The 26584-nt window shown below is 53.6% G+C and overlaps 4 protein-coding genes across 4 annotated transcripts; 1 reads left to right on the top strand and 3 right to left on the bottom strand.

Annotated features, from left to right (window-relative positions):
• Positions 1–3384: 3384 nt before the first annotated feature.
• On the bottom strand, positions 3385–5973 carry CCMA1212_008068 (uncharacterized protein; the record flags this gene model as incomplete). Its single annotated transcript, XM_073705219.1, has 8 exons — positions 3385–3667; positions 3786–4792; positions 4917–4953; positions 5023–5250; positions 5330–5632; positions 5691–5732; positions 5809–5841; positions 5939–5973. The coding sequence occupies 8 exons, from the start codon at positions 5971–5973 to the stop codon at positions 3385–3387; spliced, it is 1968 nt and encodes a 655-aa protein (XP_073556225.1).
• Positions 5974–9691: 3718 nt separating this feature from the next.
• Positions 9692–10944, top strand: CCMA1212_008066 (uncharacterized protein; the record flags this gene model as incomplete). The annotated part of the gene is given in 5 exon segments (XM_073705218.1): positions 9692–9831; positions 9854–10214; positions 10242–10522; positions 10690–10827; positions 10838–10944. 5 exon segments carry the CDS (start codon positions 9717–9719, stop codon positions 10942–10944), a joined length of 1002 nt encoding a protein of 333 aa, XP_073556222.1. The 5' UTR covers positions 9692–9716.
• Positions 10945–14490: 3546 nt separating this feature from the next.
• CCMA1212_008065 (uncharacterized protein) lies at positions 14491–15198 on the bottom strand (the record flags this gene model as incomplete). The annotated part of the gene is made up of 3 exons (XM_073705217.1): positions 14491–14608; positions 14659–14768; positions 14926–15198. The coding sequence occupies 3 exons, from the start codon at positions 15196–15198 to the stop codon at positions 14491–14493; spliced, it is 501 nt and encodes a 166-aa protein (XP_073556224.1).
• A 7658-nt stretch (positions 15199–22856) lies between these two features.
• On the bottom strand, positions 22857–25810 carry CCMA1212_008064 (Importin subunit beta-2; the record flags this gene model as incomplete). The annotated part of the gene is made up of 3 exons (XM_073705216.1): positions 22857–22958; positions 23016–25625; positions 25709–25810. 3 exons carry the CDS (start codon positions 25808–25810, stop codon positions 22857–22859), a joined length of 2814 nt encoding a protein of 937 aa, XP_073556223.1.
• Positions 25811–26584: the final 774 nt, after the last annotated feature.

Genomic DNA, 26584 nt, shown 5'->3' with positions numbered 1-26584 from the left:
GAATATTAATTGGGAAGAAGATAATCAGTAAGGTATGTGTGAGTTTGTGAGTGTTCCGTGTGTGTCCTTGGTTGATCTACGTAAAGAACCGGAAGTGTATAACAACTCCAAGGTCTTGGATCGATAGAGGGAAAGTAGGAGATTGGGAGAACTCTGTTTTGGCCAAGACTGTTGTTGACTGATGGATACTGGATAGACATGTAGATCCAATTGATCTAACAAAAAAGAGTCAAGCCCGAGTCTGTCATTATGTACTCGCTAGCAAGGGGCGAAAACGCATTCATCTTGGTCATCACTTCCGACGGATGCAGCGAGTCTTTCCCAGCCACGCAGCGTTTGTTTTTTTTTTTTTTTTTTTTTTTTTTTTTTTTTTTTTTTTTTTTTAAATCTGTAGCTTGACAAGGTAGGTACTTTGTGGTACTCTCGTGTACTTTTTTCTTCTCGCTTCTGCTCGTATGATTGTTGTTGTTTGATTCGAGTTGTTTAGTTTGTTTTGAGTTCGTGGGAGGAATAGGGGGGCGAGGGTTTGGCTGACGGGAGGTTGATTAGCGGAAGGGAATCGATGACGAGTAGAAATTTCGGTGTTTGATTTTTTCGTCAAGAGAATATAATGTCTGTATCTGAAATAGTCAGTCTTTGAAACTACATGATGTCTGTTCGTTTAGAAAAGGGGAACTCACTTCTAAATCAAACTCCCCAGCCCCCTCAAACGACACGCAAAACACGACTCAAACCCATCAAAATCGCACCAGGAACAGCAAGAAGGAAATTACAATTCAGGTCCAAGAAGAAAAAAAAAAGGGTTTGTTCTTCCCCTGATCTAGGTACGCATTGTAAGCCAAGAAAACAAAATAGGTGTTTTCTCGTATTTTGCTTCGAAAGAAGGAGCCAAAAACAACATCGGGCCTCGTATTTCATTTCAGCTGCGAATTTGCCCTTTCTCTTCTCAAGTAAAACACCTTTAGTCCTTGAAAGAAATCAGAGAAGAAATAGAATTGAAATGGGGTGTTGATAGTGCCTATTGCAAGGAGTACTGGTAGTGGTGTTGGTGGTGATGACTTCTTTCCCCCCTCCTTTTTGGCATCGGGCTTGCTTGAACGAGTAGATTGCCGAGGATAAACATGACGTACAGCCACTCACTTGACACTTGACACGCTCCTAATACGTCTATCTCAGTATATCCATATCCATCTACCAAGCAAAGAAGCAGTAAGGCCTTCATCCACATCCGACCTCCTTCTCCTTCTCCTCCTCCTCCTCCTTCTGAATACGCCCCATCTCCCCTTCTACCATCTTCCAAGCCCAAGCACCACACAACCATTCAGCACCAGCACGCACATAACATAACATAAATCCATCCAAGACCAATCAATTCAACCAATCCAATCCAATCACCACACGAAAAAAAAAAACGCCAACCCCTGCCACCGAATTATCATAACCATCCCCCATTCCCATTTTTTTTCTCGTATTCAACAGACAAGCCCCCCTCTCTCCCCTCCCCCCTTCCCCCATGGACTAGACCTACTTTGTACACAAGAGACAGAAGCGGGCGAATATCCGCTCATTGTCCATCGCCTCATCCCTCAAGCTCCCTCCCTCAGGTCTTTGTAAATGCCCATTCTTGCCTTGTAGATTCAGTGACTGTGAAATCAGTGTATTAAGCAGATATATCCCTCGACTGATCACTAATCAACTCTGGAAAAGACAAAGACAAAAACAACCCCAGTTCAAACAAAAAGACAAAGAATCATGCCAGCCCTTCACGGGAACCACCTCCGGCACCCCATCCCCATCCAACCATCCTCACCGTTCCCAAGACAGGGGTATTCACGCACCTTTTCCCCCTTCCACCCATTCTTTCATCTTCTTCCCATCGATCGCCCATGCAAAACCTGCAGGAAGAGGCAAAAATATACCTTAGAGGTACAGAAAAGTCCTCCTTCAAGGCGCCTACCTTAGCGCATTTACATACTTCTTGTACCCATGCTCTTTCAAAGTAATGGATAGGAGCTTCTTCCAAGGAGAGAATCGTGCGTCCTAGTCTCAAACAATGAACAAGGACCTTGCGACGCTTGATAAGCATATACATAACCGCCCAAATCGTAAACAACAGAGACAATACAAGTGCCAAGGGGAAGTCGTTTTACCCGCGCGCGCCGGCTCCCTCTCCCCCAAGATAAGGAGGGGTGGCCCGGCGATTGTTGGCGAAGATGTTGCTCCCGGTCCCTGATCACAATTGGGACCCTTGAGTAGGGCAAGGGGGTGGCGGTTGGGTTGTCTGAGCACGCGTGCTTGTTGACATGTCTGCAGGAACTGGTATAATCTGAGGGATGGATTCGGGAAAAGAAGATGAAACGGCTGGATATCAGTAAGCTGCTTATTACCTTGCATGAGGAGCACGATCGCATACAGAGTCTGTAAACACAGCCACAGTCACCTAGACATCTGCTTTCACTAAGCACAGAAACCACCAGAGACTCAAGGCACATCGAACAGAATCATATTAAGTCCCATCAAGATGCCAAAGGCAGAGCTTGAATCATCCACAACCATCCTCTGAAGCGTCGTCCATGTAGATCAACGACAGCTATTCACAAACTTTCACACAGATACACACTCATACCCTGGCACGCTCTCGGCATCATGGGCACTTTATGCCCCCGCTTCCATCCCACTATCCCATGCCAGCGGCCTTTTCCCCAAACAAGATTCCATTCAAAATAAAAAACCATGTTTCAAACACCAATATCCAAAACGTCCTCAGCCGATTGTTCGTTTGAACGCCGGGAAAACGAAACGCCATTTTCTATCCGCAACAATGTGCAGGAAGCAACACAGTGGTAAAAAAAAAAAAAAAAAAAAAAAAACAGTCGCTATGCAGTGTGATGTTCAGTTCGCCCAGTACCATTTTTGTGTATCCCAAAAGGAGTGAATCTATGTCGACCTTGATGTTCGTCATAACGTAATTTCGTAAAAGGAGTGTGTGCGTAGTTTGGGGTATCTTCGGAAAAGGATTGTCGATTAAGCTGGAGGGTGTGTCGTTAAAGGAGCGTCGTGTATTAGATAATACATTAATAGTTGGTAATTATTAGTATCGTAAAGGATTGCTTCGGTCGAGGTCAACTCGAGGATTTCAAGGATTGTCGTTCAGGCGTTGTGCTCGAGCAGGCTGTGCTGACGGGAGCGGGAAAAGGAATGATCAAGGCCCGTGTATCGTAATGTTTCATGGTAGTAGCGAGTGTGTTAAGGAGTGTCGTACATTTGCGTCTGCGTCGAAATCAAGAGAAGATGAGGAGGAGAAGGCAGGTCCCAGCTGCACCAAGTTGATCGCGGAGAAGGTGGAAGTAGTACGGAAAGTAACAGGGAACAGCGCTTCGCCCATCACATCGCCCGCTGCTTGCCCTTGCCATCGGATTCCGAGAAGCTCGGAGTCAGTGGCACGCGCGACAGCGGTGACGGAGGGTGCGGCGTGGAAGACACCGAGCCAGTTTGACGGTGACGGTGGTGGTGGTGGTGGTACGGCGTGCTAGACAGCGGAACCGGAGACTCGGGAAGGGGAAGCATGCCAGGCGCATCCTGGTGGTGGTACGGAGACAGAGCTGGCGCAAGAGATGGCGCCATCGGCGAACCATCTGGAGGCGGATACGCTGAAGTACTGGAGTTCCTGGGTGGCAACGGTCAATCCGATTGTGCTTCCTCGAGCCGGGGTTGGAGAGTCGAGTGTGTTGGGGGGTCCATCTAGAGGAATCTAGATCCACACGGACTGCTGGGGAAGAACGAACCCGACGGGGTAGCCGCTGCTTTGCGCATCCTCGAATATGGGCGAGTGGCTGGACTGGAAGCCTCGCATGTCATACCCGCTGTACTCCTCCGGATCGCTGTACGCGAGGGACGCCTCAAAGGTCGATGACGCCGGGCTGTAGGAGATTCCATACGACGGAGACGGCACGCTCAGGTAGGGCTGGTTCAGGTACGGAGACGAGATGGCCAGCGGGCTGAGCGAGTCATGAGGGCCTGCCGGGGTAGGGCTGTTGAGCATTGGCATGCTCTCGGCGCTGTAGCTGAAGGCAGGGTTCCCGTATGGCGTGTAAGGCTCCGACGAAGGGACCATTGGCACCTCCTCGCGCATGATGGGGAAGTTGGGGGGATGGAACGTAGGGAACGAAGGCGTCCTCTGCGGGCTCATCCAGCCCATGCGCGACCGGAACTCACTGACAGTGTCGAGGGGGTATTCCATGAGCGTGAGCGGCGTCTGGTACGAGCCCTTGACGCTGCTCGCCAGGTTCATGGTCATGAGCCGCCGGGCAATCTCCTCAATCGGGGCCATGGACAAGCTGCCAAAGTAGGCCGCGCCAATCTCGGGGAAGAGCCGCTCCATAAGCAGCGCCGCCGTGTACAGGTGAGCAATGGCCACCAGCGAGGCGGGAGAGCACTGGTAGGTCTGGATGAAGCCGACCGGCACCCAGAAGAGCCAGGTCCTCAGGAGCTGGAGACGCTCAAACTGCTGGGCAATGGGAAGAGTCGGGCTGATCTTGCGGACGCCCTTGAGGAAGCCAATCAGATGCTGCATTTGCATGAGGCATGCCTCCTCCTTGAAGTGCTTCAGGTGAGCTTCCACCTTCATGACCTGGTCCAGGGTGCGCTGGTACGCCTCAAGGTCGTCCTTCTGGGGGTGGTAAGCCCGGCGTTCAGGGTCCGGAGAGGGAGGAGCCGTTGGGAACGTGCTGCTCTCGGCGATGAAGTCCGTGAACTCGGACTCGTGCTTCCATGCATCCATTGCTTCGATCACCTGATGAGCAAAGTCAGTCACTGCGTTGCCGGAAGTGTGTAATAAGAGAGGCCGGGAAAAGTAGGAAAAGAAAAAGAACCAATGGAGTGCTTGGGCTTCATGTCATTAACCAACAACTACATACCGTCGTAGTCCCCTGCATAAGCTTGGTCCAGTCGCGCCTATCATGAGAAACGCAGTTAGTCATTCAACTGTTTAATTGAGATGACCGCCGGGAAGGCTATGCTTACCAGCTGGTGGCCTGCCACGACAGCACAAGAGATGCCGCAAGGATGGCGTCGGACGTAGCGCGAGAGAAGGAGTTCAAGGCTTCGTGCAAGCCGTTGAAGGCCCTGCCCCTGTGCTCGAAGGCCATGGAGCCGACCAGAGGGCAATCGGTCAAGAAGGCAATGTGCATGGCAGAGAAGGCCAGCAGAGCGTGCATCACAAAGGGATACTCCGCGCCAATCTTGAGCAGGCTGTTAAAACACCATATTAGCGTTGTGCTGGGCAGCGTGTCACCGGCGAGCAGCGAGAGCGCTGCATGGAGAGACTTACGTCGGGATGTAGCGCGTCCACAAGGTGAAGTTGTTGGCCTCCTGGGTCATCAGCTGATAGTGCAGGGAGGCGACGTGGTAGATCAACCGGAGGTCCTCGAGCGAGTACTGGTGCGGCGAGGGAGCTGGGTAGATGCGGAGCGACGGGAAGGGGAACATGCCAGTCCTCTGCCACTCGCCGATCGCAGCCTCGATCTGGGGCGTCCACATGAGATCGGGCTTGTCCGGCGTAGCGGAGCGACCTGCATCAGGAACCTGCACGTCGTTGTACGGGCAGCGGATCTTGTGCTTGGTGCAGTTGCGGCTGGTCACGCGGGTTAGCAAGTGAGAAGAGATCGACGGAAATACGCACAACAACTTACCATTGGGGAAAGCTCTCATCGCAGCGGATGTGACGACGCTTGCTGGATTCATAGTTAGACCAATGCTTCGGGGTTTGATTGGAGTTGCCATTCAGTAAGAGTGAGCATTGCTACGTACCACGTATCACAGCCTTTGCGAGACTTGGTGTGACTGTCATCACAAGGTCAGCTCATGCGTCACCGGGACAGGGAGGGGGCAAAGGTGAGGGTGAGGGCGAAGGTGAGCGGGCTGCGCAAGAGAGACAAACCTGCGACGAGGAGGACCACCACCAGGGCCAGCCATTGTAATTGGAACTGTAACGAACGAGTGCTATACGCTGGTCAGCAAATGGAACACGTATAAGCCGTCTTTCTTCCAAGGCAGCGAATTAGACAGGGCGTACAAGATCCTAAAGAACACAGCTGGAAATAGCTGTGCTTGACGAACGAGCGGGTTTCGTGACTATTGATGACTGGAGCCACGAACAGACACTGTTGGGATCAAGCGTTGGTTCAGTTGCAACTATGAGGGCGCAACTTGGTTCTGCGATTCCTTTCTCCTATTCAGAAGATGTACTGATATACACACGTGTGTCCCGGTGTGTATACGGAGATGATTCTTCTCTTGATTAAACGTAGCGATCGAATATGGCGTTATGAATTCTCCTTGAGCCTCAAAATTAAAACAGAATGTAATTGTTGGTCGTAAAAATAACGTCGTCCTTTTTTGTTGGGTTTTATGAAATTTTGTTGTTGGTAGCGATTGTGGAAAGCGATTGTGGTGGTGGTGGTGCTGGTGGTGGGTGGAATTTTCTTTTCAAAGAGACATTGACGGCGACTCGGTTCAGCCTTGTAGGTAGAGCCTGGTTGATTGAAGCCGCAGCAATTGCTCGTCCGTTCGAATCCTTTGCGCAATTCGAAGCCTCTCGGGTGTGACCCAGCTGAGTCAAGCTAAATCGACGGGTTCCGCGCAAAGATTCGAGATTCTTGTCGTCGGGTTGTGGAACAAGTTTCTTCGTCGTCCGGTGGCTTCGGGATCAGGTCTGAGTGGTGAAGTCCGGGGAAGGGGAGGGTTGCGACGGAGGGGGTGGTTGAAAGAGGAGGAAAGAAAAAAAGAGCACCGGTAAAGCGAATGACAGGAGTCAACGAGGACTTCCTAAGAGGAGTGTTTTTGGGGGGAGCGAATGTGGGAGAGCGAGCGTTGAGTCGAGATGGTTGGAGTGAGACCGGGGGAGAAGGAGAGAGGCAGAGGTTTGGGGGGTTGGGATTGTTAAATACACAGTGAGCAGGAGCAGGTGGTGAGTGGCTGCTCACGCTCACTGGCCTGGACTGGCACTGGCACCGGGCAGCACCCAAAGCACAGCACAGCACAGCACAGCACAGCTCCAGCTACTGGGCTACTAGCAGCGCCCTGGGCAGCACAGCCAGCCATCGGCCGACTTACATGGAGGTACATACAGCGCGTGCAAGTACCTGCCGGTAGCCCCAGGTAGCATCGCCCAACCGTCCGTCACCCTGCCCGCCGAACCTCTGGTGCTAGATCCTTCCAGTTCTGGCTGCTAACGGGGCCCTGCTGGTCCGCCGAGGGGGGCCGCTAGGGGGTCTGGCCCAGCCCGCCAGGAGAGCTGCGGCTACCTGGAGCTACTTCCAGTTGCAAAAGGGCCCCTCCAGCGGCCATGTCCCGCGACTGGGGGGGTGCAAGGGGGTGCCACGCGCTGTGCGACTCGGCCCTCAGGTCAGTGGACGGTGCCGTTGGCGGTCCAGTGGGGGCGCTGCGGCTGCATGGCTGCGCTGCTGCACCCGCTGCCCATGAACTTTGGTAAGCGGCACCTCAGGTTAGGGTCGGAGATGCGTCAGGACGCTTCGATCATAACCCAGCGGCGGCGATTGGAACCTGACAATCCCTACGTCTTACGGCCCATGTCCCAGGCTCTAGCGGCTGCACTCACTTAACGAACCGACACTTGTCATCGATACTTGGTGCCCTGCTTCTTCCAGGCACTGGGTGACTCGGGAGCATCACGGATGGACCAAAAGTCCAAAAACTTCAAACTCCAGAACTGGAGCCGCTTGTCTTGAACTCTACCTAAACTCTGCCAGGGATCAACCTCAACGACTGCAGGCCGCTCAGGCAAAGTAAGATCCGCCGCCGAACAAGGAACAAGGGAAGCAGGACCGAGGCTCCCGCGGCTCCTTGTTGCCACGGGCATCGACCCAAAAGCGACGTCAAGTCGCGGCCAGCCGAGTCAAGAAACGACGAGACGAGTGCGGCAGGCCGTGGCAGAGCCGGACAAAGAGAGGCCAACGGTTGGCGGAGAGAGGGGGGCGGGTGATGGATGATGGATGATGGACGATGATGCCTCATTAGAGCATGAGGTGCCGACCCCCCAAGTACCACATACGACGATGTGGGAGTGGTGCTGCCACTGTGCGTACTGTGTGACTGGCACCCGCTCGACGCAACAAGCGCGAGGGGCGTGTGATGGACTGTGAGGCTTGGCTGTGCAGCTCCCAAGAGGCATGACGCACATGGCACGATGCCCGCGCACCAAGAAGTAAAAATAACAACTGGGGCGAGCCGTCGGCTTGGTTTGCGACCAGGGTCAGAGGGCTTTTGTGTGGGGGACGACACCAAGCCCGAGCTACCGCAGCAGTAGTTTCTGCTGCTTTCTCCGTACCGCTGCCAGAGCGGAATCGTCCAGGCGGAACTTCGAAGCCCTGCTGCCGTTGTCGCTTTTCCTTACCCTTGCCTCATGGGCTTAGCTTTCTCTGCGCGCCTTTGGCCCCACGTCTAGTCAGGGTGAAACCTTCGGAGCCATCAGGCGAGCGTCAGATGCTTGGTTGGCCGGCGGTCGTGCCAGCACAGCACATCGTGGGCATCGTCGGCCGCGGGGCTACGGCATTATCTTTCGTAGCCAGTTGGCCGGCGGGCCTCTGCTGCACATTGGTCCTGAAGACTTTTTCCTTCAGTCTCGAATCTCGATTGCGTCTGAAGGAAGCTGAGGATTCCGGCCGAGTCGTTTCTAGAAGAATGTTATATCACTGTCATCAAAACAACCCCGCAAGAGGAGAACAACATAGACGCACACTCGGACGGCTGGAAGGCGAAACGGCAATAAAGGTTCACGCTGAACAGAGATTTGAGTTTCATGATGTTTGCCGCCCGGTGAGCTGGACGATGGAGCAGATGCTCTGCTAGCACAGGGCGGGAAAGCATCGTGGGCACCATCAGCCAGCGGCACAGGAGAGACGACGGACGAGAGACGAGAAGACAGGAGAGAAAGTTCAGTTCATTGCCAACCATGGCGCCATTGTCTCGTGGTGCTAGCTGTGTAGTGCTTAGCCGAAGAGTTTTCGGGAGCTTAAGCCTGCGGCTTCCCAAGAGGAGATGCACCCACCCAAAAGTCTGGGCGCTTTCCACAGAGAAGCTCCACGCACAAGTACTGCAGTGACAATAGGTAATTTGGAAGGTACTCTTTGGTGCTGAGACCTGTCGTCACTGTGGAGGTTTGCATTTGACCCGACAGCAGCATCAGCACAAGTCCGTCTTTGGCTGCTGTAAGTGCTTGTACCAAGGATTACCTTGTGTACTTCGGGATAGAACCCCACTGCGAAGTCGCCTAATATCGTAGGTGAGAACACGGCGGACAGGGGACCCTTTGCACGCACAACTGCCCTACAAACATCGATTACATTGCCAAATGCTTCCTGGTGCCATGGTATGTACTCAGCTACCACAGTTGCAAGCATTTGGAAGGCCCCATGTCGGCATCCCCTTCCCATCCAGCAGCCCTGCCGTTGTCTGGCAAGAACGACTTGTATCAATGGCGACGTCACGCAGCTTGGCCTCGTCATTTCGGAACAGCTGTATCCGTACTGTGCGCTCTGTGCTGCTGCAGGTGCAAGTCGGAGCCAGTGCCGCCTGCCGCCAAGAAGGTCCAGATATCAACTCCACCAGAATAATTCGATTCCGTTGGTCAGGATTCCGGACATCTTCCGTGCTCTTCTGCATCTCGACTCAGGCCAAATCTGCAGAACAAGCTGGGCATGGATCTCGTGAGCCTGAGGATTTGGCATCACTATTACGGGCACTTGCAAGCATCACAGGAGGCATCACATTCACCTTCGGCAGAAGCTGGGAAACAAACTTCAACAGACTGTGGTGAATCCACCAGAAGGCTGAGCGGCCATCCCCAAAAGACCTGGACCCGACTATCGCGATTGCCTTTGTTTCCTTGGCCGCTCGGCTGCCATGCTTTCGGTCCCGCCTGCTCGGGGCATGGCGGCGACGGAGGCTTCGGCACACCTGGTGGCTGGGCTGGCCAAACTAACAACTACGACTTTGTGCAAAAACGGCGACGGAGAAACTGGTCGATGCATTCCCTCTGCAAAAGACCCCCTCGCCGCTTCTTTGTCCCGCCAACTTGCTGCGTTCCCTGTCGTCTTTGTTAAGTCCGCGTTGGGTAACGCGGCCAAGGTAGAAGCAGGCAGACGGCATGTACTTGGCCAGGAGGGCCCTGGAGGCCGGACCCAAGGATTGCTCTGGTAACGACACACAACTGGGCTTCACAGGCTTGCGCACCAAACGCTCCATTGTACGGCCTCAACCGCTGGCTTGGACGCCGGCGCGCCACGCTCGGCCTTATGCGGCTGGTCTGGCTTTGGCTCCTCGGGCGTTGAGGCAATGCCTCTCAGCTCGATCATGACACATTCCAAATGCTCCTGGTCAGTGCGCCGCAAGGGTGCGCTTTTAGTTTGCCCTGCGTCCGGGTTAACGTTATGGGAAAGCGTCCAGCTCAAGCGTCATTTTGTGTTTGTGCCTGTGCAGAGGACGGACTGCGGCGAGGGCATCTGTCACCAGAGCTAGCAACGGCGATTATCCAGCGGTCTCGCCTATCTCTCTAACTCAATTGATACCCTGAGCCGCCGGAAGTGTCTCGCGCCTGATCGCCTGGATCTCCAACAACAGTTCCTATATTCGTACTGATTTTCGAGCAGGGTCGTTGGCAGTAATTGCAAGCCCGTGCCGCTCAATGGCCTCGCATAAGCGTAAAGTACGGGCGGTCCTCTGCTTGTGCTGCTCGAGAGCTGCTGATCTCCGGGTCCTTGTCTTCGAGAAGCCAGCCAGAACTTAGCGGTCGCCTTACAATTACCACTTGTATGTATAGGCACCTACGAGCTGGGGCAGTGGCACTCCGATGTTCCCCTCCTGATATGCGAACAAGGCCGCCTCCACGCAGATCCTACCGCGGATATCGGCAGCCGCGCCATTTGACACATGTACAGGTACAGCTATCGGCCGAGCGATGCGTGGAGTATCCGTACCTACGGAGCTCACGTACATGCTCCGTCCAAAGCAACGCTCCGTCCTGTCGAGATGGACATCACCATCTCACGACCTCCGTACCTACGTCCGTGCCTGCGAGACTTGAGCAACGATTCATTGCGAAGCGCAAGGACCAGGCAGACAGTTGGGCAGAGCGAAATACATCCGCATTGGCGAAGCGCATCTCATTGACAGGCGCGCCAAAGGACGAAAAAAAAAAAGATGCTGTCTCGAGTCAGTCATCGGATCCCCAGCTGTCGTCCTAAATAGGTGACTGACCCGTACGAGGGCCCTCATAGCTGGCTGGCCGTGCTTGCGCTAACCATGATTGCATGACATCTCAGCCACTCCTCGCCTGGCCCCGCCGTCATCGAGCGCGTTCCTGATCTGCAGGAAATGAGCGACAGCCTTGGGTTTGTTCAATCGTCTCACTATTCAGAGATACGAGGTTGCACTCTTCCTTCAGCAGTTAGGAAGCCTTCTTAGCTCGGTATCGCCCTTGGCTGCGCAGGACCTATCGCAGATCTCGAAGCAGACAACAGGGGCTTGAGCCCTGAAGAAAAAAAAATCACTCTGAGGCACGGCCAAAATGCAATGCTCGGCTTCTCATCCGCAGCCCACTCTGGGCACAAGGCAAGCGCATTGAGGGAGAGGGAAACAAGTTCGCGACGGAGGCAGCCAACCCGCCGATACCCCTGAAGCCGTCTTCTTCCATCAGGGATTTCGAGGAACATCTTTCACCTGGCGCGGGGGACGATGTTGGCCCTCAGTGAAGACACCACGACCACAGATCCACCGCTGGGTTGCCCCCCTGCATCGTTGCGATTTCGACACCGATGGACTACCACCGGTGCAACGAGGCTCCTGGGTCAGCACTTTAGAAGCCAGAAGAGCATTGAAGATGCTCTTTCTGCGGCAGGCTTCGGCTGGTCTCGCCCACTGAGGCATCCCAGCAGATAACACTGCAGGTAAAGGGGCACGTGGCATTGGCATTGCTCCGTCGGGCTCTACGGACTGCTCTCTCCTTCTATGACGTCTTCTACTTCCTTGCAACGTTCAGCCATCCAAAAGCAGTATCATCTGTTTGCGCCGGGCTAAGCAATGCCGACGTTCCAAGTATCACGGTCAGGGACGTTCTGAGACCCTAGACAACAGGCGCGCATATCGTTCATAAGCATATATCGCTATGCGTGCCCCGTCGACGGGTATTTGATACCTGTCACACACAGAAACTAACAGTTGCTACTATGTTTAGCAATCTTCTTATTACTTGTTCGTGTGTTGACACGTCGTTTGACAAGTCGCAAGTCTTACGACCATCTCGAAACGACAATATATCCGCGCTTCCAGTCATTATCAAAGGCACCTGAGCTCAAAACAAAAGCAGAGGCACCACGTTTCATGGCCCAGGCACAAGTCCCAAAACAGAGCCCCGGGGGCATTCAGGGGGTTTTGTCAACTCGCTCAGGAACAGGTCTAGATCTAATTCATAGCGAAATTATCGTGGACGCGAAGGATATTATTCTTAAACCTCGTGTCCCAAAATGGCCTCTGGGGCTGCACCAAGCCGCTCCCCGCGCTAAGAAATCGGTCACCCCTATTTAGGCCGACCATCTTCGGGGTTTTCAGCCACTTAAGTTCACCAGCCGCGGAGTATTCATTATTATGATGAAGGATGAAGCGCAGCACGGCGAGGACGAAGGACGACGAACTGAACACTTACGTCGTACACCGTACCGTTCGAAAGTTGTTGCCCGATTGGACGTGTCCATTGCTAGGGATCTCGGCTTTCGCAATCTCCTGACCCTGCGGTAGTTGATGCGGGAAACTTCGATCACGTACAAAGTATGTACTTCGTTTGCCGATGCTCTTTTCCCTGCGTTGCTGACCGCACCACGATGCCACTACGGAGTACAAACCCTGGCGGTTCACCAAAGCCAACCGCTATTATTAGTGGGATGCCCTGACCAGTCATGATGCCATGCCGGACAATTTCTATTTTTCACCCACGAACCCTATGCTGCGACATGTCTCACTGTGATTGGTCTTGCAATGCAAGCCGCCATTGGGCTTGATGCTCGCTGATTTTCAGGGTAGCTCCGAAAGGGGGAACTATCGGACAGCACTGGCAGACTCGCTCGGGTACTACAGAATGCATACAACATCAAAGAGTTGGTATACACTGGCTGGGTCCTCGGCGGCGAGAAACGGTTTGCCGCAACGTACTGATCCAGCAGTGAGTTGCGAGCTGGTGAAATGGCGACACAGAGAGTCAGAGGACGACCCGGCTGTGCAAGACAGGAGGTACATTTGCACCTCTGAGACTACTAGGGCTGCCAGGATTTTCGTACTTCACCTTCGAGGCGCCACAGGAGATCCTGCCGGGCTGCCGGATTGTATAGTGATTGCCTGAAGAAGCCATGCCATTTGATGAGGGAAGGGTGAGGTGCCTGAGCTTCCGTTCTTGTTGCAGCTTACACAGCCCTACTATTCCACTTCGCATGAAACGCCAGAGCCACACTGATGGACCGGCCGGAGATATTCTGCCACCAGTTGAGGACGACCTACTCAATGCGGTTTATGCGGACGCCGGGACTGAAACCACCACTGGATATCGCCCATTACTGAGAGGAAACCACACGCGGGATAGAGAAGCAAGAAGAGGACCTCTGGAGCCCCAGGAAACTGCCGAGGTATTCAACTCTTGGGAGGCCTGTGACATAGTTGGAAATGACGTCGGCTTGGACTGAAACGGGGGGGGATTTTGCGTTGTGTCACCGTCTCTCCATGTGGAAAAATGCACTGTGGCGCTGCTGTTGCTACTCCAAGAAGCACCGTTGATACTGAACCTCTATTGTGTGCGGACAAGGAATGCTGCGCAAACGGCGTCATAACCACTGAGGAGGCTCTGTTCCCGAGACTTGAAGGACTGTGCCAAGGGCCAGCCGATGCTAGCAAAAATATTTTCATGTTGACTGCCGCCAAGGTAAGCGGCCCGAAAGAAGGGCAAAAAGGGCGAAGCCACAGCCGATCCAACGAAAGAAAAGAGGCAATGGACATTTGGGACGCAGGGAAAAAAAGAGGAAGCAAAAAGGAAAAGGGCGAGCGGTTGGAAAGCACCAGAAAAGAGGAGCATTGCAACGTTTCATGGCTCGCCACCGAGAACCGACTCGCATTATGCTTGTGTCTCGGCAATCCTCCCTCTGCATCGACACGTGTGCGCTAATGGGCGAAGCAATATCCAATGAAGGGGCATCTCCAGGTCTGCTGCTAAAGATATCTCGCTGCATCCTCCTGCGTACACCAGCCGCTCACCAAAAGTACGACGGCGTGACAGTGACGAGAGACTGGCAAGCTCTCCAGAACAGGGCCTGCAGCTTGGCTATCCGATATCCGGACGTGCGCGCATGTACGTTGGCTTGTGCTGCTCGGATGAGGAAAAGGTCTCGCCGGTAGCTACCCTATGGAGAACTTACTGGGTATCATGCAGGGCCTTCATCGTCCAACAAGCCCAGGGTCAAGCCCATGGGGCATCGCACTTTGCTCTCGATCTTCAGAAAGTATGACGGGAGTATCACTGCAGCTAACACGGTTGTGGTTTACCCGACCAGGGCTGGGACAAGATTCCAGATCTCTATAACCGCAAGTGCTTATTCAACGCACCAGGTACAGTGCTTTCGTCGCTCTACGGTCTCGCCCACGGCGGAGAGCTCACTCTTCAACATGCCATCGTGGACGCTCAGATTTGAGATTGTGTTGTCGCCTTCCAGCACCTGCACCGCGGCAGAGATGCGCCATTACGTACCTGTGCGATAGCCGGGGAGGATTGTCTTACCATACTAGTATGCTGCTTTGTGCTGTATTACCCGGCCGCTGCAGCTAGATGAGCCTCCCCAATCACCCGCCTGGACGATGCGGTCATTGTCTGACGACTGGCGGGAGAGTGCGTTGTTGGGCGCATTTGGAGAATCCTATCAGAAGCTGCTTCAGCTCGCTTGGCAACGGTCCACGACATGGAGCGGTGAGAATGGGAGGCTCGCGCACGCCACAGAGAAGGACGAAGCCGTCGCCGTTGCTGTTACTCCGTCCGCGCACACAGCCTTTCGATAGTTTGGTCCCTTGCGAGGCCATGTACTCCTGCTGGCGTCGCTGGTTGGCCTGTCCTGCCCTGCAGGGTTGAAGAAGTAGGTCGATGCAATGCATGATGGCCTACATGCGCATGCACAGTGATCTGTGTGATGTCGAGCCAAAGGCGGCATATCAGCGCGTCAGCATCCTCCGAGTCTTCCTTGCTCACAGGCCACATACCGAAGGACTGCAAGAATATGCGAAGCCCAGTGGCCGCGATCGGTGCGCCGTTGCTGTCAACCAAGATTGACCCTGGCTTCTTCATCTGTATCAATTACCGATCAACTCTGTCTCAGCAGATGCTCAGGACGACGATGGATAGTAGTACTTATCTCTAGAGGGCCACTTTTTGCCGTCTACAACATGCACGGCTGGTGTGGGGGGAGACGAGCAGTTGAGCAACCCAAGTGAACGGGTGATCACTTGCAGACGGTCCGATAACTCTGGTTCTGCTGTGTGGCGTGGTCATTGCAGCGAATCCTTACCGTGATGGCAGCACTGTGTATGACGGCAGGCTTCCTGATGGCCTCGAAGCGGCCTAGTGTCCATGCCGCGATGGTTTGAACGTCGTGTGCCGCCAATGGACGGTACCTGTTGATATGGCATTACTGGTTCGGCCACGACCTGCAATACGAGTATCCGTCCCTGATGGGCAAAGGGTCGAACCGTCGATGATTGGCAGAAGGGCCGCCCAGCGAACTGACCAGAGGGGCCATTCAAGCTGTTCCTTTCCTCTTGTAGAGGGCCGAAGGTCGAGGCAAAACTTCAAGCGTCCACGACTGGGTGCGGAGCATGGAAGAGGAAACTTGAACTTGGCAACGTGGAGGAGTTACAGAGAACTATGACAATGACGAAATGCCCCCCGAGCCTTTGTAGGAGGCCAGTTTACCAGAAGGAAAGGGACTGAGCATAGGCACAGCACCGCCGCGGCCCTCTGACATCTCTGCACCTCCAACAGCAAGACAAAGCTGCGTCGTCTTTGCCGCTACGGCGTTGCTACTCCGCCATTGGCTGAGCCAGAGCGACAGCTTCGACGGAACCTTCGGTTCTGCGCCTAAATATAGATTTTACCCCAACGTGGTGCCGGTGCAACATCAACATCGAAAGGGTTGTGGCACTAGCTGGGCGGGGCCGCATAGTGCTGCTCTCCTCTCCTCACTCTCGCTTCCTTTCGCTCGTCGAAGCCCACTGAGTTGATGCTTGAGGACGGCTGAGGTTGGTGGTGGTGGTGAAGCTAGGCGAGCCACAGAGGAGAGATATCGCGACGCCATTAGCTGTGGGCTGCCCCCATCTCTCACGCAAGTCGACGCAGCCGGGAACTCAAAGTACCGGTACGGGACTCAACAGCGAGTACGCAATGCAGTTGTCTCGATTCTCAGGCGTGCTGTTGGGTGACGAGAGCTGCGAAGCCTAGGTTGGCATGACGTGGGTGGTGCGCTTGGGCAATCTGCAAGAGTCAACGAGGGCACGCTGGTTTTCTCTTTTCTGTGCATCTAGAATCGAGATTGACATACAGGTACAGTTACCCGGATTTGGAGGCATCGCTTATGCACCCCGGTTGACCATCTGGGCTAGATTCTTGAGCATCCTCTCATTGCAGAGAGAGAGCGCTAGCATCATTGTCGTCCGTCGCTACATACAAGTGGTATCACTAGCATGCTGTGCTGCCTGGCTTGTTATCCTTGGTATCAGAGGATCCTGTCACGACCCTGTTATTGACAAAGCGGAACTTCTGGGTTGCCGCACCGGCTATTGAAGTCTCACCATTCGGGTGGTTCTTGTTTGGCCTCGGCAACATGACAAGACAGGCAAGAGGCAGGGGTCTCTCTGATGGACATGATTCTCTTGTTTCGACCTGCTGGGTTTCCTTCATCGGCGACCTAGACGTGTTGCTGCGATCTCTTCCTCGTGCTAACAAGACGGCTGGCCATGCAGCAGCTCACTAACCAGGAGCTGAGCTAGTCATTTGACCGTCCTAATTCAAGCATGGCAGCAGGCATCACGCCAGCAGCAGCAAGAGCACCAGAAGCCTGTCACTTCGACCGATCTGGTCACGTCTGAGCAGGGAGCTTCACTGCGACACAGGGGTATCGGTTGTCACACAAGACCCTGGTGCATGTACTGTCACGAGCGAACCCTCTACAAAATGCTACCTTACCCGGTATTGCGGTATCCAAGCTCATTCAAGGGCCAAGGCTCATGGTGGCAACACTGCAGGTGGGATGCAATCCCACGTCTTTGTGGGCTTAGAAACCAGCCAAGATGAGAGTTTCATTCTGGGCAGCAACAAGAAGCTGGTCAGCGCGGAGCACGCCGACGGCATCGGAGCAGCGAAAGAGTGCTGAAACGAGAGGTGCAAAGCTCTATCTGAGCCTTCCGACTCATTGCACGTGTGCAGGCATGAACTGAGCTTAGTCGTCCAAAGTCTTCGGGTCCCTTGACGGCTAGCATTGCTCAAACTATTGCTGAACTTGATGCATGCTAGGCGAAGCATGGCTCTGCGGAAGGATTCGCCCGTCAACTCTACCCGCCAAGAATGAACATGGGATCTGGAACCCCTCCCCCCATGATGGTACGGGTCGACGTCTGGTCATGTCTTTGTTGTTTATCTCTTTTTGTTCCTGTGAGCGAGTCACCTGTGGGATCAATTGGCCAGGTCCCCTGATTTGCGGCATGATGAGGGTTCATTGCCAGTATTGCATGCTACTATGCTCCCACCTGTTCCCTCTTGTGTGTGCGGCGGTCATTCGCGGATGATGCTCTCCTGTCCATCCACTGCTGTGACCGGTAACCTGGCACGAGTATTACTTGAACATATGCACCTGTGGCTGGTCTGACTCTTACCATGACAATTGGACATACGAGTTACAAGCACACGCTGGACATGCTGTAACTGCCTATTTCGGACAGAGGTTTCCCTGAGATTTTGAAACATCCTTGGACGGCAGCGATGGCCTGTGAGCTCGAACTCATGGTGTTGGTTTGACCATGTCCGACACGGCCGGGGGCTCATTGTTAAATCGCCATGGTCCGGAGCCACAGGAGCTGCACAATGCGAGGAGTTGGGACTGCCCCTTTCGCTGTCGCCAGGGACGATGCCGTCTGTCAGATGTACCTGTGCCTGTACGCCTGTACCTGCCTGTACCTGTACGCCTGTCCGTCGGGGGTTATTGCTGATGCGGGCATGGATCCGGCATGCTTATGAAGAGATGAGTGATGGGTGACGGATAACACGACCTCAACCGGGCTGTGCTCCTGGCGTCTGGCCCAACCCGCCAGCCGCGATCTTTGCCCCTTTGGCGGCTTCAGCGTGAAGATGCCAATGAGGTGCCGTCGTCGCCTGCTTTTCCCTTTCAGCTTGCATGATGCGCATGTGGCTGCCGCTTCCCCAAGACCTAAGAATAGCATCAGCCTAGGGAGCTTTAGCTGTGAAGCCATGGCGCATCCTGCGTGCGGCGAATGCATGTGGCTTCTGCGGCGTTGCGATGGCGCGCGTGAGCCGAACGACTTGCAAGCCATTTCTTGGCCGCTTTGTGCAAGTTGGATCTGGCCATCTCACCACTTGTATCACGCCTGGTGAGGGTTACGAGTGCTTTGTATGCACGCATGCATGGCGGGTCCATCAGCTCGCAGCAGCGAAAGGAATGCGTGGACGGACGATGAGGTCCTGAAGGATGCTGTTGCGGGCATGATGGAGTTTCTGGTGATGTGTGCTGCTCCGACGTGGACGCAACAGGGACATACAGAGAAGGACTCGGAGAAGGTTCTGACCATCACCCCACCGTCGACCGGGTATGAAGACGCAGTACTTGGACTACGAGCAGCATCTTACGGGGTGTCTTTTTCACTTTTCGCTTACACCTTGGTGGAGTTGTAGCTTAAACCGATCCATCGGTGGCGAATGGTCAGATGCATCTTTGTTGGGCCATGTCGAATGTTTGCGCCTTTTCGTTGGCATCGCCAGATGGAGGCGCCGAGATACGAAAAGAGGCAGCCTGCCAACTCGTTTGTGGGTTGCGGACGGCGCTCTTTGGGTAAGTTCGTGTTTGGATCTGGATTCGTGCTGACCGGTGATTGGGGCTAGGGGGTTTCATGATAGGGGTAGTTCCGAGCGAGGACATTTATGGACGGACGGGAATGTTGACTTGCATGTGGGTGACTTATGACATGGATACATAGGATTAGAGAAAGGTAAGGGCTTGGGGATGGGGATGGGAAAGGATAGGGAGTTGATTGATTTGCTTGTTCGTGTCCACTGATTCGAGATATGGATCTGGACCTGCACTTACTTACTCATATCCTGTCCTCTTTCTGTCGTTGGGTGATTGTAGTATTATCTAAGGCGCGGCTGTGCGCTTTGCCGTTCGCTCGGAGGTCGGACGTTGTCTGGGAGGAGTCGCTGCTCCGTACCTATACATCTGTGTTGCGGTACGGGGTATCTATCCCGGGAGGTAAGGCCCTGGGTATCTGTCAGTTGCGGCTCATCAGGGCCTTGTTCTTTGTCTTCTTTCCTTCTTTGTTCTTGTTTTACAATCTTGTTCCTTGAAGCTTTCATCTGTGCTGGAGCAGACTGACTTCTGCGATATTGGGTTGTTGATCGATTACTTGACTCGCTTCTATTCGCTACTCATTGTGTTGTCTTCATTATCCTTCTTTTGATGACTAGATAGAAGTGTCTTCTTGAATGACGTGGCTGAACTCTATTTCTTTGCAGGTTCTATTCTCACCCTGTATAAGTTGCTCATGTTTTCAGGCAAAAAGGGGGAACAGTCAGTTCGAAGAGTACGTGTACGTGTCTGTTGTTTCTGGGGGGCTAAGGAGAAGCAAGGTTTACTCTACTTTTTTTTTTAGTTCTCCTTGTTCTGCCGTGTTGGATAGGGGGGCTTCGAAGATGGTTGTAGGAGAAAGAAAAGGAAAGGAAAGAAAAGGAAAGGAAAGAAAAGGAAAGGAAAGAAAAGGAAAGGAAAGGAAAGGAGAGAAGGACAAGAAGGTTCTGATGGGAGGTGGGATGGCGTTGGACAGGCATGATCTATGCTGTTTGACTCGAAGCATTGATCTATGCTGAATTGAGATGAGGCTTGAGAAGGGACGGATGAGGGCATGCGAGGGACATGCGGCGTTAGTACGAGTAGCGTTCAGTCGACTTGTACGCTGGGAGTGTATGGAGTGGACTGATAGTTGGTACATGCGATTCAGTGTTGAAGTTAGGGGATGCTCCGTTTATACGAGCTATAATTTTACCCCCCTAGGCACTGCTATTAAACCTACTTCTGGGCATATGTTTCGTCTTTCTCCTGAAATTCTGGGTATACGTGAGAGATTTGGTTAGTTAGGGGCCGCGGGGAAAGAATGGGAAGGGGGGGGAGGGGAGAAAGGCGGTTCGGGGGAGATTGTCCATCTGGCTAACTATTCACATACCTTGGCATTTGAGTTTATCTGCCCTGAGCTCGTGGCTTCTTGTGTCTGATCAGGTATGCTTTCTTCTCTCTGAGACTTTTATTTTGTGTGCTTATGTCGTTGAAGTTTTTCGGAGAAAATGGTACGGATAAGGAATTGACTTTCCACCTCCCCCTTTTTTGTTTTGTCTGTCGGCTACCGTATCAGGCAACGAAATTCTAGCCTACTGTTCTGAAGGATGTCGTTGTAGGATTCCATGCTGTATCGTATAAGATCAAGTGTTTTTTCGAAATAGGGGATGTGTTTAGAGTTCTGATGATTTTTTACGAGTACGAGGTTGCTGTCGTAGGCTGATTGTTGTCGGCGTTGGTGTCTGCTTTGGGGTGCCCCCCCCCCTTTTTTTTTCCTTTTTTGAAAAGGGGGGATGGGTCGATTGGGGGTTTTTGGGGGGCTGCTGATGGGAAGGTTATGGCTGTAAGGGGTAAGCAGTTGAGTGATTTGAGCAAGTTTGGCTGAGGAGGTGGAGTTTAGTGGTGGTTGTCGTTGATGGGAGGGAGGGAGGGAGGGGATGATGCCTGATTTTGAGGTGCTTGAATGGGATCTATATCGTGTCGTCTTACCTTGGAAATGTTGTCGTTTACGTGTACGTTACGGTTGTGATGCAGGTGGTATTCGATCTGCCGCAACCGCAGAGGTTCGGAGAGCGAGGGTAGTGAGTTGTCATGTCATGTCATGTCATGTCACGGCTATGTGAATCGTCAACCAGGAGAGGAAAAGAAAAAAGCAAAGCAGTGCGGCTCTCTGTTTCGTGTGAGAAGTAAGTGAAACTAGTTTTGAACGGACTTTGACTCGATTTATAGGATTATAGGGGGGGGGGNGGGGGGGGGGGGGGCAGTAGATACTAACACGTGTTGCAGAGACTGGGTTATGATGTTGCTGTATAGCCTCAGTTTTTGAACATTTATTTCCTCTCTTTTCCTGTTGTTCCGTATTTGTCATTGTTAAAACATGTTGGAGTTGGAAACTGTGGATTGTTGTGGTTTGTGTGAACTGTGATGAGCAAGGTTTAGCGTTCGAGGTTGTGTCTTTCGGTGACTTTTTCTTTAGCCCTTTACTTTCATGAAATGAATGGGAAGAGTAAACATGTCATGATGGGCTTGATCTGTTTAGTAGAAGAGCCGTGCATATGGACATCTTCATCTTTCAAATGTCCCGTGACGAACAGTCGAGAAAATCCAACAGGGGGAACACAACGTCTATTCCTACACATCAGTCACCATCACACTCTCAAATCATCGCCGAAACCTTCAAAACCGCATAATCCCGACTCCATCTTGCAACACTTAAGCACGTCCACAACGTCATCCGCCTCAAAAACACAACATCATCAACCACCGCCAAAACGCACCATAATCCCTAACCAGCACCACCACCACCACCATCATTCCATCGCCCCATCATCACCAAGCAGACAACTCATGTAGATACAATCCGAGTTCATACTCTCTATCTGAAATCATTCATTCGTTTTGTTCAAAGTCTACCTACCTACCTACCTAGAAACTACCTTAAAAACCCATAAATCCATCCCGCAACGAGCAACACCCTTCACTAAGGTATGAACACACAGCTCAATCTTCCTCCCCGTCTCTTTGCTTTTTTTTTTCCCTCACGAGAACCTCTGTCTGTCGTGTTAGCTAAAGCTACCTAAGGCAGATAAATGGACCAAAAGCGAGCCAAAAAAGGTGTTTCCTTTCTGTGAAAGAAGGAGTAAAAAAAGAAAAACAAGAAAATCTATCTATAAATTTGTTTTGGGTGCATCCCCGGGCCTCCCCCCCCAAAAAAAAAAGCGAAAAAAAGACACATCGTGTGACACCTTGTTTCCCATATCTCCTCCGCCATGCATATGTTCTTTTGAAAATACCCTCTCATTTTCCTCCCCTTAACTCACCATCTTCTTCTCGTCATCCTAATTGTTTTCAAGGTATCTCATCTTGTCTTCCCGAGTAGCGCTTTGCAGAGCATCCTCGGCATCTCCCCCGTGCCCCATGAGAAAATCAAATCCAATACGTGCCCCTTCCCTCCCCTTTCCACGGACTCGCTGGGCAGCCAAAGATCGCTAAAGCTTTTTGTTCCTTTCCGTTTTTCTTTATTTCTTTTTAAAACATGTCCATTACCGTCGTCCCACTGAGCCAGGGTTACAGTAACCTCTGCACATCAGCTTCGTCAAGAATTCAGCGTTCCAAAGCTGTCCCAACCTGCGTCCAGCGCTGACTTGGCCTCTCATCTTTTCCAGCACATCTGTGCCATGCAATCCGCGCAAGGTTGCTCCGCTCTCATATCGCGTAGATGGTCTTCAGCGCCTGCTGGTCTTGCGGCTGCAGCCGGTTGACGAAGTCGTCAAACTGTGGGATGAGTTGCTTGTAGACATTCAAAACCTACAAAAACTGTTAGCATCCGGAAAGGACGAGAGCATAAAAGGGGCGTGGACTCACATTTTGGAACACTTCGTGGAGCTCTTGCTTGATCGGGTTCCTCAAGTTCATGTCTTGATACCGGGCGATGGAAACAAAGAACTCTAGCAGGACCTTTTCCAGAGCTTGCGGATTCTGTCCAACGACCATCGTGAATCCCTTAAACGCGGTGGCCTTTTCCTCCGTAGGGTCAACCTCCTGCATCGCCGCCAGGAACTCTCCTGCAAACTTGGGAAGTGCTGGTGCCAGCTGCTCGGCGTTGCCGAGGCCAAGACGTCCAAGGGCAATGGCGGCATTCTCGACAAGGCCCTTTGGCACGCCGGGGTTGGACATGATCTCGACGAGGCGCTGCAGCAGCTCAGGCACCCAGGGCTGCATTCCCTTGAGGTGCTGCATGCTAATCTCGCCGGCCGACCAGCAAGCATTGTTGATGACGCCGAATCCGCTCTCAATCTCCTCGTCGAGGATACTATCGATGTCGAGCTGCTTCAACAAGATGGGCAGAATCGTCGGCACGTACGGCTGCAGCTCAGGGAAGACATACTTGGCGCAGTCACCCAGCAGTGCGTACGCGGACTGCCGCACCTCGTCCGTGGGATCTTCCATGCAGAAGCCGAGGAGCTCGAAGAACGGGTGAGGAGAGCTCTTGACGAGCTCCGCCGACTTGTCGTCCTCGAGCGCCTGGATGATGGCGCTCAGGAGGTCAAGGCTCGTGATGAGGAAGTCCTTGTCGGGCTGGTCCAAGGCGTGATCTGTCGTCGCCATGATGCCCTGTTCCAGGTTCGCATGGATAATGTTGATGCAGCGCAGGAATATCGGGGGCGCATAAGGAGTGAAGGCTTGTCCAAGAGCCAAGGCGACGTAAGAGAGACATTCGAGCAGCGGGAACAGTTCGCGGGACTGGTCCGAGACGGTGTTGTATCGCTCCGTCAGCGCCGGCATCAGCTGGTTCACCAGCTCGGGCCGGGCAATAAAGGGGCCCAGGCGCTCGGCCAGCGTCTGGACGCAGTCGTAGAGAATGTACATGTTGCGGTCCTTGTACTTGGCGAAACACTTGACGAATTGCTGGATAATGGGGCCGCAGTATGGCTCCAGCTTCTTGCCAGCCTTTTCCTCGAGGTTGGCAAACGCCGAGGCACCCGCCTCCTGCACCTTCTTGTTCTTGTCCAGCATCTTGCGGAGGATGCCGTCCATCATGGGCAGGAAAAACTGCTCCCTTTGGGACTGCTCACTGAGGTTGGCTGCCCAAGACGAGTACCTTCCCAAGGCCCAGCAGGTGATTTGCCTGACAACCGGCTCCTGATCCTCGAGGAGCGAAATCAGGTATGGAACCAGCTCGGGAAGGTGAGGCGTGACGGCGTCCATGCAGCCATCAGCCACAGCACCGAGGGCCAGGACGGCAGCCTCTCGGTAGGGCCACTCGTCGTGCTTGAGATTCTGCGAGAGGTATGGGAAGATGGCTTCGAAAACGGGCCCGCCAAAGTCGCGGGCGAAAACGTCAAGCGCGGCTGCTGAGCACTTCCGGACAGTCCATCTCTCGTCGGGGTTTTCGTCGTCGTCTCCGTCATCGAGGTCGTCGAGTTCGCCTTCCTCCAGCCCTTCATCCATGCGGCCGTTCGGGTTGGCATTGGCCGTGAGGTTTCCTTCGCCGTTGGCAGTCCTCGCCGAGGACTTCTTGGCAAAAGCCGGTCGGATATCCTCCTCTCGGTCTTCCTCATCCTCATCGTCCGAAAGCCCGCCGAGAAGGGCAATGTCCTCTCCGCTGTATACCATGCAGTGCAGCAGAACGGGAATGATTTTGTTGAGATACGGTCGCAGCGCGTTCCAGAGGTCGTCGTGCTCGCCAATGGCCAGCCAGAATTCGGCGGCCTCGCAGGCAAGGTCTTCGTCGTCGCTCTTCTGCTGGGTTATGAGGTAGTCCACCAAGCCGCCAATGTGTGGCTGCAGCTTGTCCGGCCGCGTCTCCACCAGGTGGACAAAAGCCCGGCACACCTGCCGGCGCACCTCGGTGTTTTCGTCTGCTGACAGGACGAAGAGGTGTTGCAGTAGATCGTCGATGTTGTTCATCATGGCCTGCGATGCCCTCGGGGTGAAGACGTTGATGGCCGTAAGCGCTCCGACTCGGACTCTCCACAGGGGGCTCTTGGTCGCGGCAATGAGCTGGGGAAGGACATGGTTTAGTGGTCGCTGGCCATTGACCTCCTTGGTCAACATCTTGAAATTGTCCTCGCAAATCTTGGTCATGGCCGACATGGCGCCTTCTTGCGCTTCGTTGGAGAATTGGCCGCTCGAGTTGCCAATCATTTCGAGGAGCTGAGGGAGCAGATCGGGCCAGCCCAGTAGGCCGCCTCTCCTGATGAGTTCCGTGGCGATGTTTCCGGCCAGATTCCGAATCTGCGAGTTCTTGTCTTGCAAACCCATGGGGACGGCGAGTTTGATGAGCTGCAGGCTCGACTCCGGGATGGACTTCCAATCTGACTTGACGTTGTTCTTCAGCATGACACCGGCAGCCGACCTGACAAGGTGGTAGTCCTTTTCATTGACCTGCAGGCCCTCGGGGGGCTGTGAGCTGGACAGGATGTAGGCTAGATAGTTGTTGATATCAGGCGAGGTTTTGGCTTGTTGAAGCATCTACTTGCTCGATACTCGGTCAGTGTCAATCCCCAACACACACGCACACGCGCGAACAGTGACGTCTCTGCATGGAAACTGACCAGCTCAGCCTGCTTCTGGGCGTTCTTGTCGAAGCCGCTGAGGGAGTCCTTGAGACATGCCGCAAGCTGGTTCAAGGACTCTGGGACGGGTTGCCAGGCCATGGTGGGAGGTGGTGGCAGCGGTTGGCCGCGCGCGAGAGGAGCAATGCGATGCGCTTCGGTGGTTGCTTGCTGAGTGCAAGATGCCCTAGGACATGAAGCAGCGGCTGTAGACTTGCGGCGGCAAGCGAGTTAGCGATCCCAGCGGGTTCCTCGGGCGTAGCAGCAGGGCGTACAGGAGCAAAAGAACCAGCACAAAAGGGCCCCTGGATGTCGAGACTCCGGGACGAGCTGTGGGGGTGGTTGCTCTGGCGGGCGAGGCCTGAGAGGCTCGAGGTGCTGCCGAGGCGACGTCACGGGGTGTCGAGGCTGTGAATCGGCGAGCACGGCGCTCAAGAAGCGTGAGAGGCGGCTCAAATGGCTGCGGCAAGCAGAGCAGGCAAACTTGGGCGGATGCTCGTCGTGGCCGGAAGAGAGACGAAACGATGCGCCAAACCTTGTGCGCCCTCGATTGAACTGGTTTGATTTGGCGGGGAGCAAACCCACCTCTTTTTTTTGGGCGGCCAAATTGCGTAGCGGGGTGCGATAACGATAACCCGTGGCAGGATGGAGCAAACCAGGAAGAGGCACTCCGTATCTTTGGGGGAGGAAAAGTCTGAAGGGCAAAAAAATTGTTTCGGAGATGCACAGTAAAGAGTCAGGTGACGGCACCCTGATAAGTACAAGTAGAACTCTCAACACAATGGGCTATCTAAGGTAGTTATTGAGGGCAGTATTTCTCAGATGGAATTTGATAGCAGTGAAGAAAAGGTGAGATAGCTAGTGACCGGCCGTTCT

Source organism: Trichoderma ghanense, assembly GCF_004382785.1.
Source record: "Trichoderma ghanense strain CCMA-1212 chromosome Unknown scaffold_11, whole genome shotgun sequence".
NCBI lineage: Eukaryota > Fungi > Ascomycota > Sordariomycetes > Hypocreales > Hypocreaceae > Trichoderma > Trichoderma ghanense.
The sequence above is the reverse complement of the archived record's forward strand: the minus strand, read 5'-3'. Positions and strand labels throughout refer to the sequence as shown.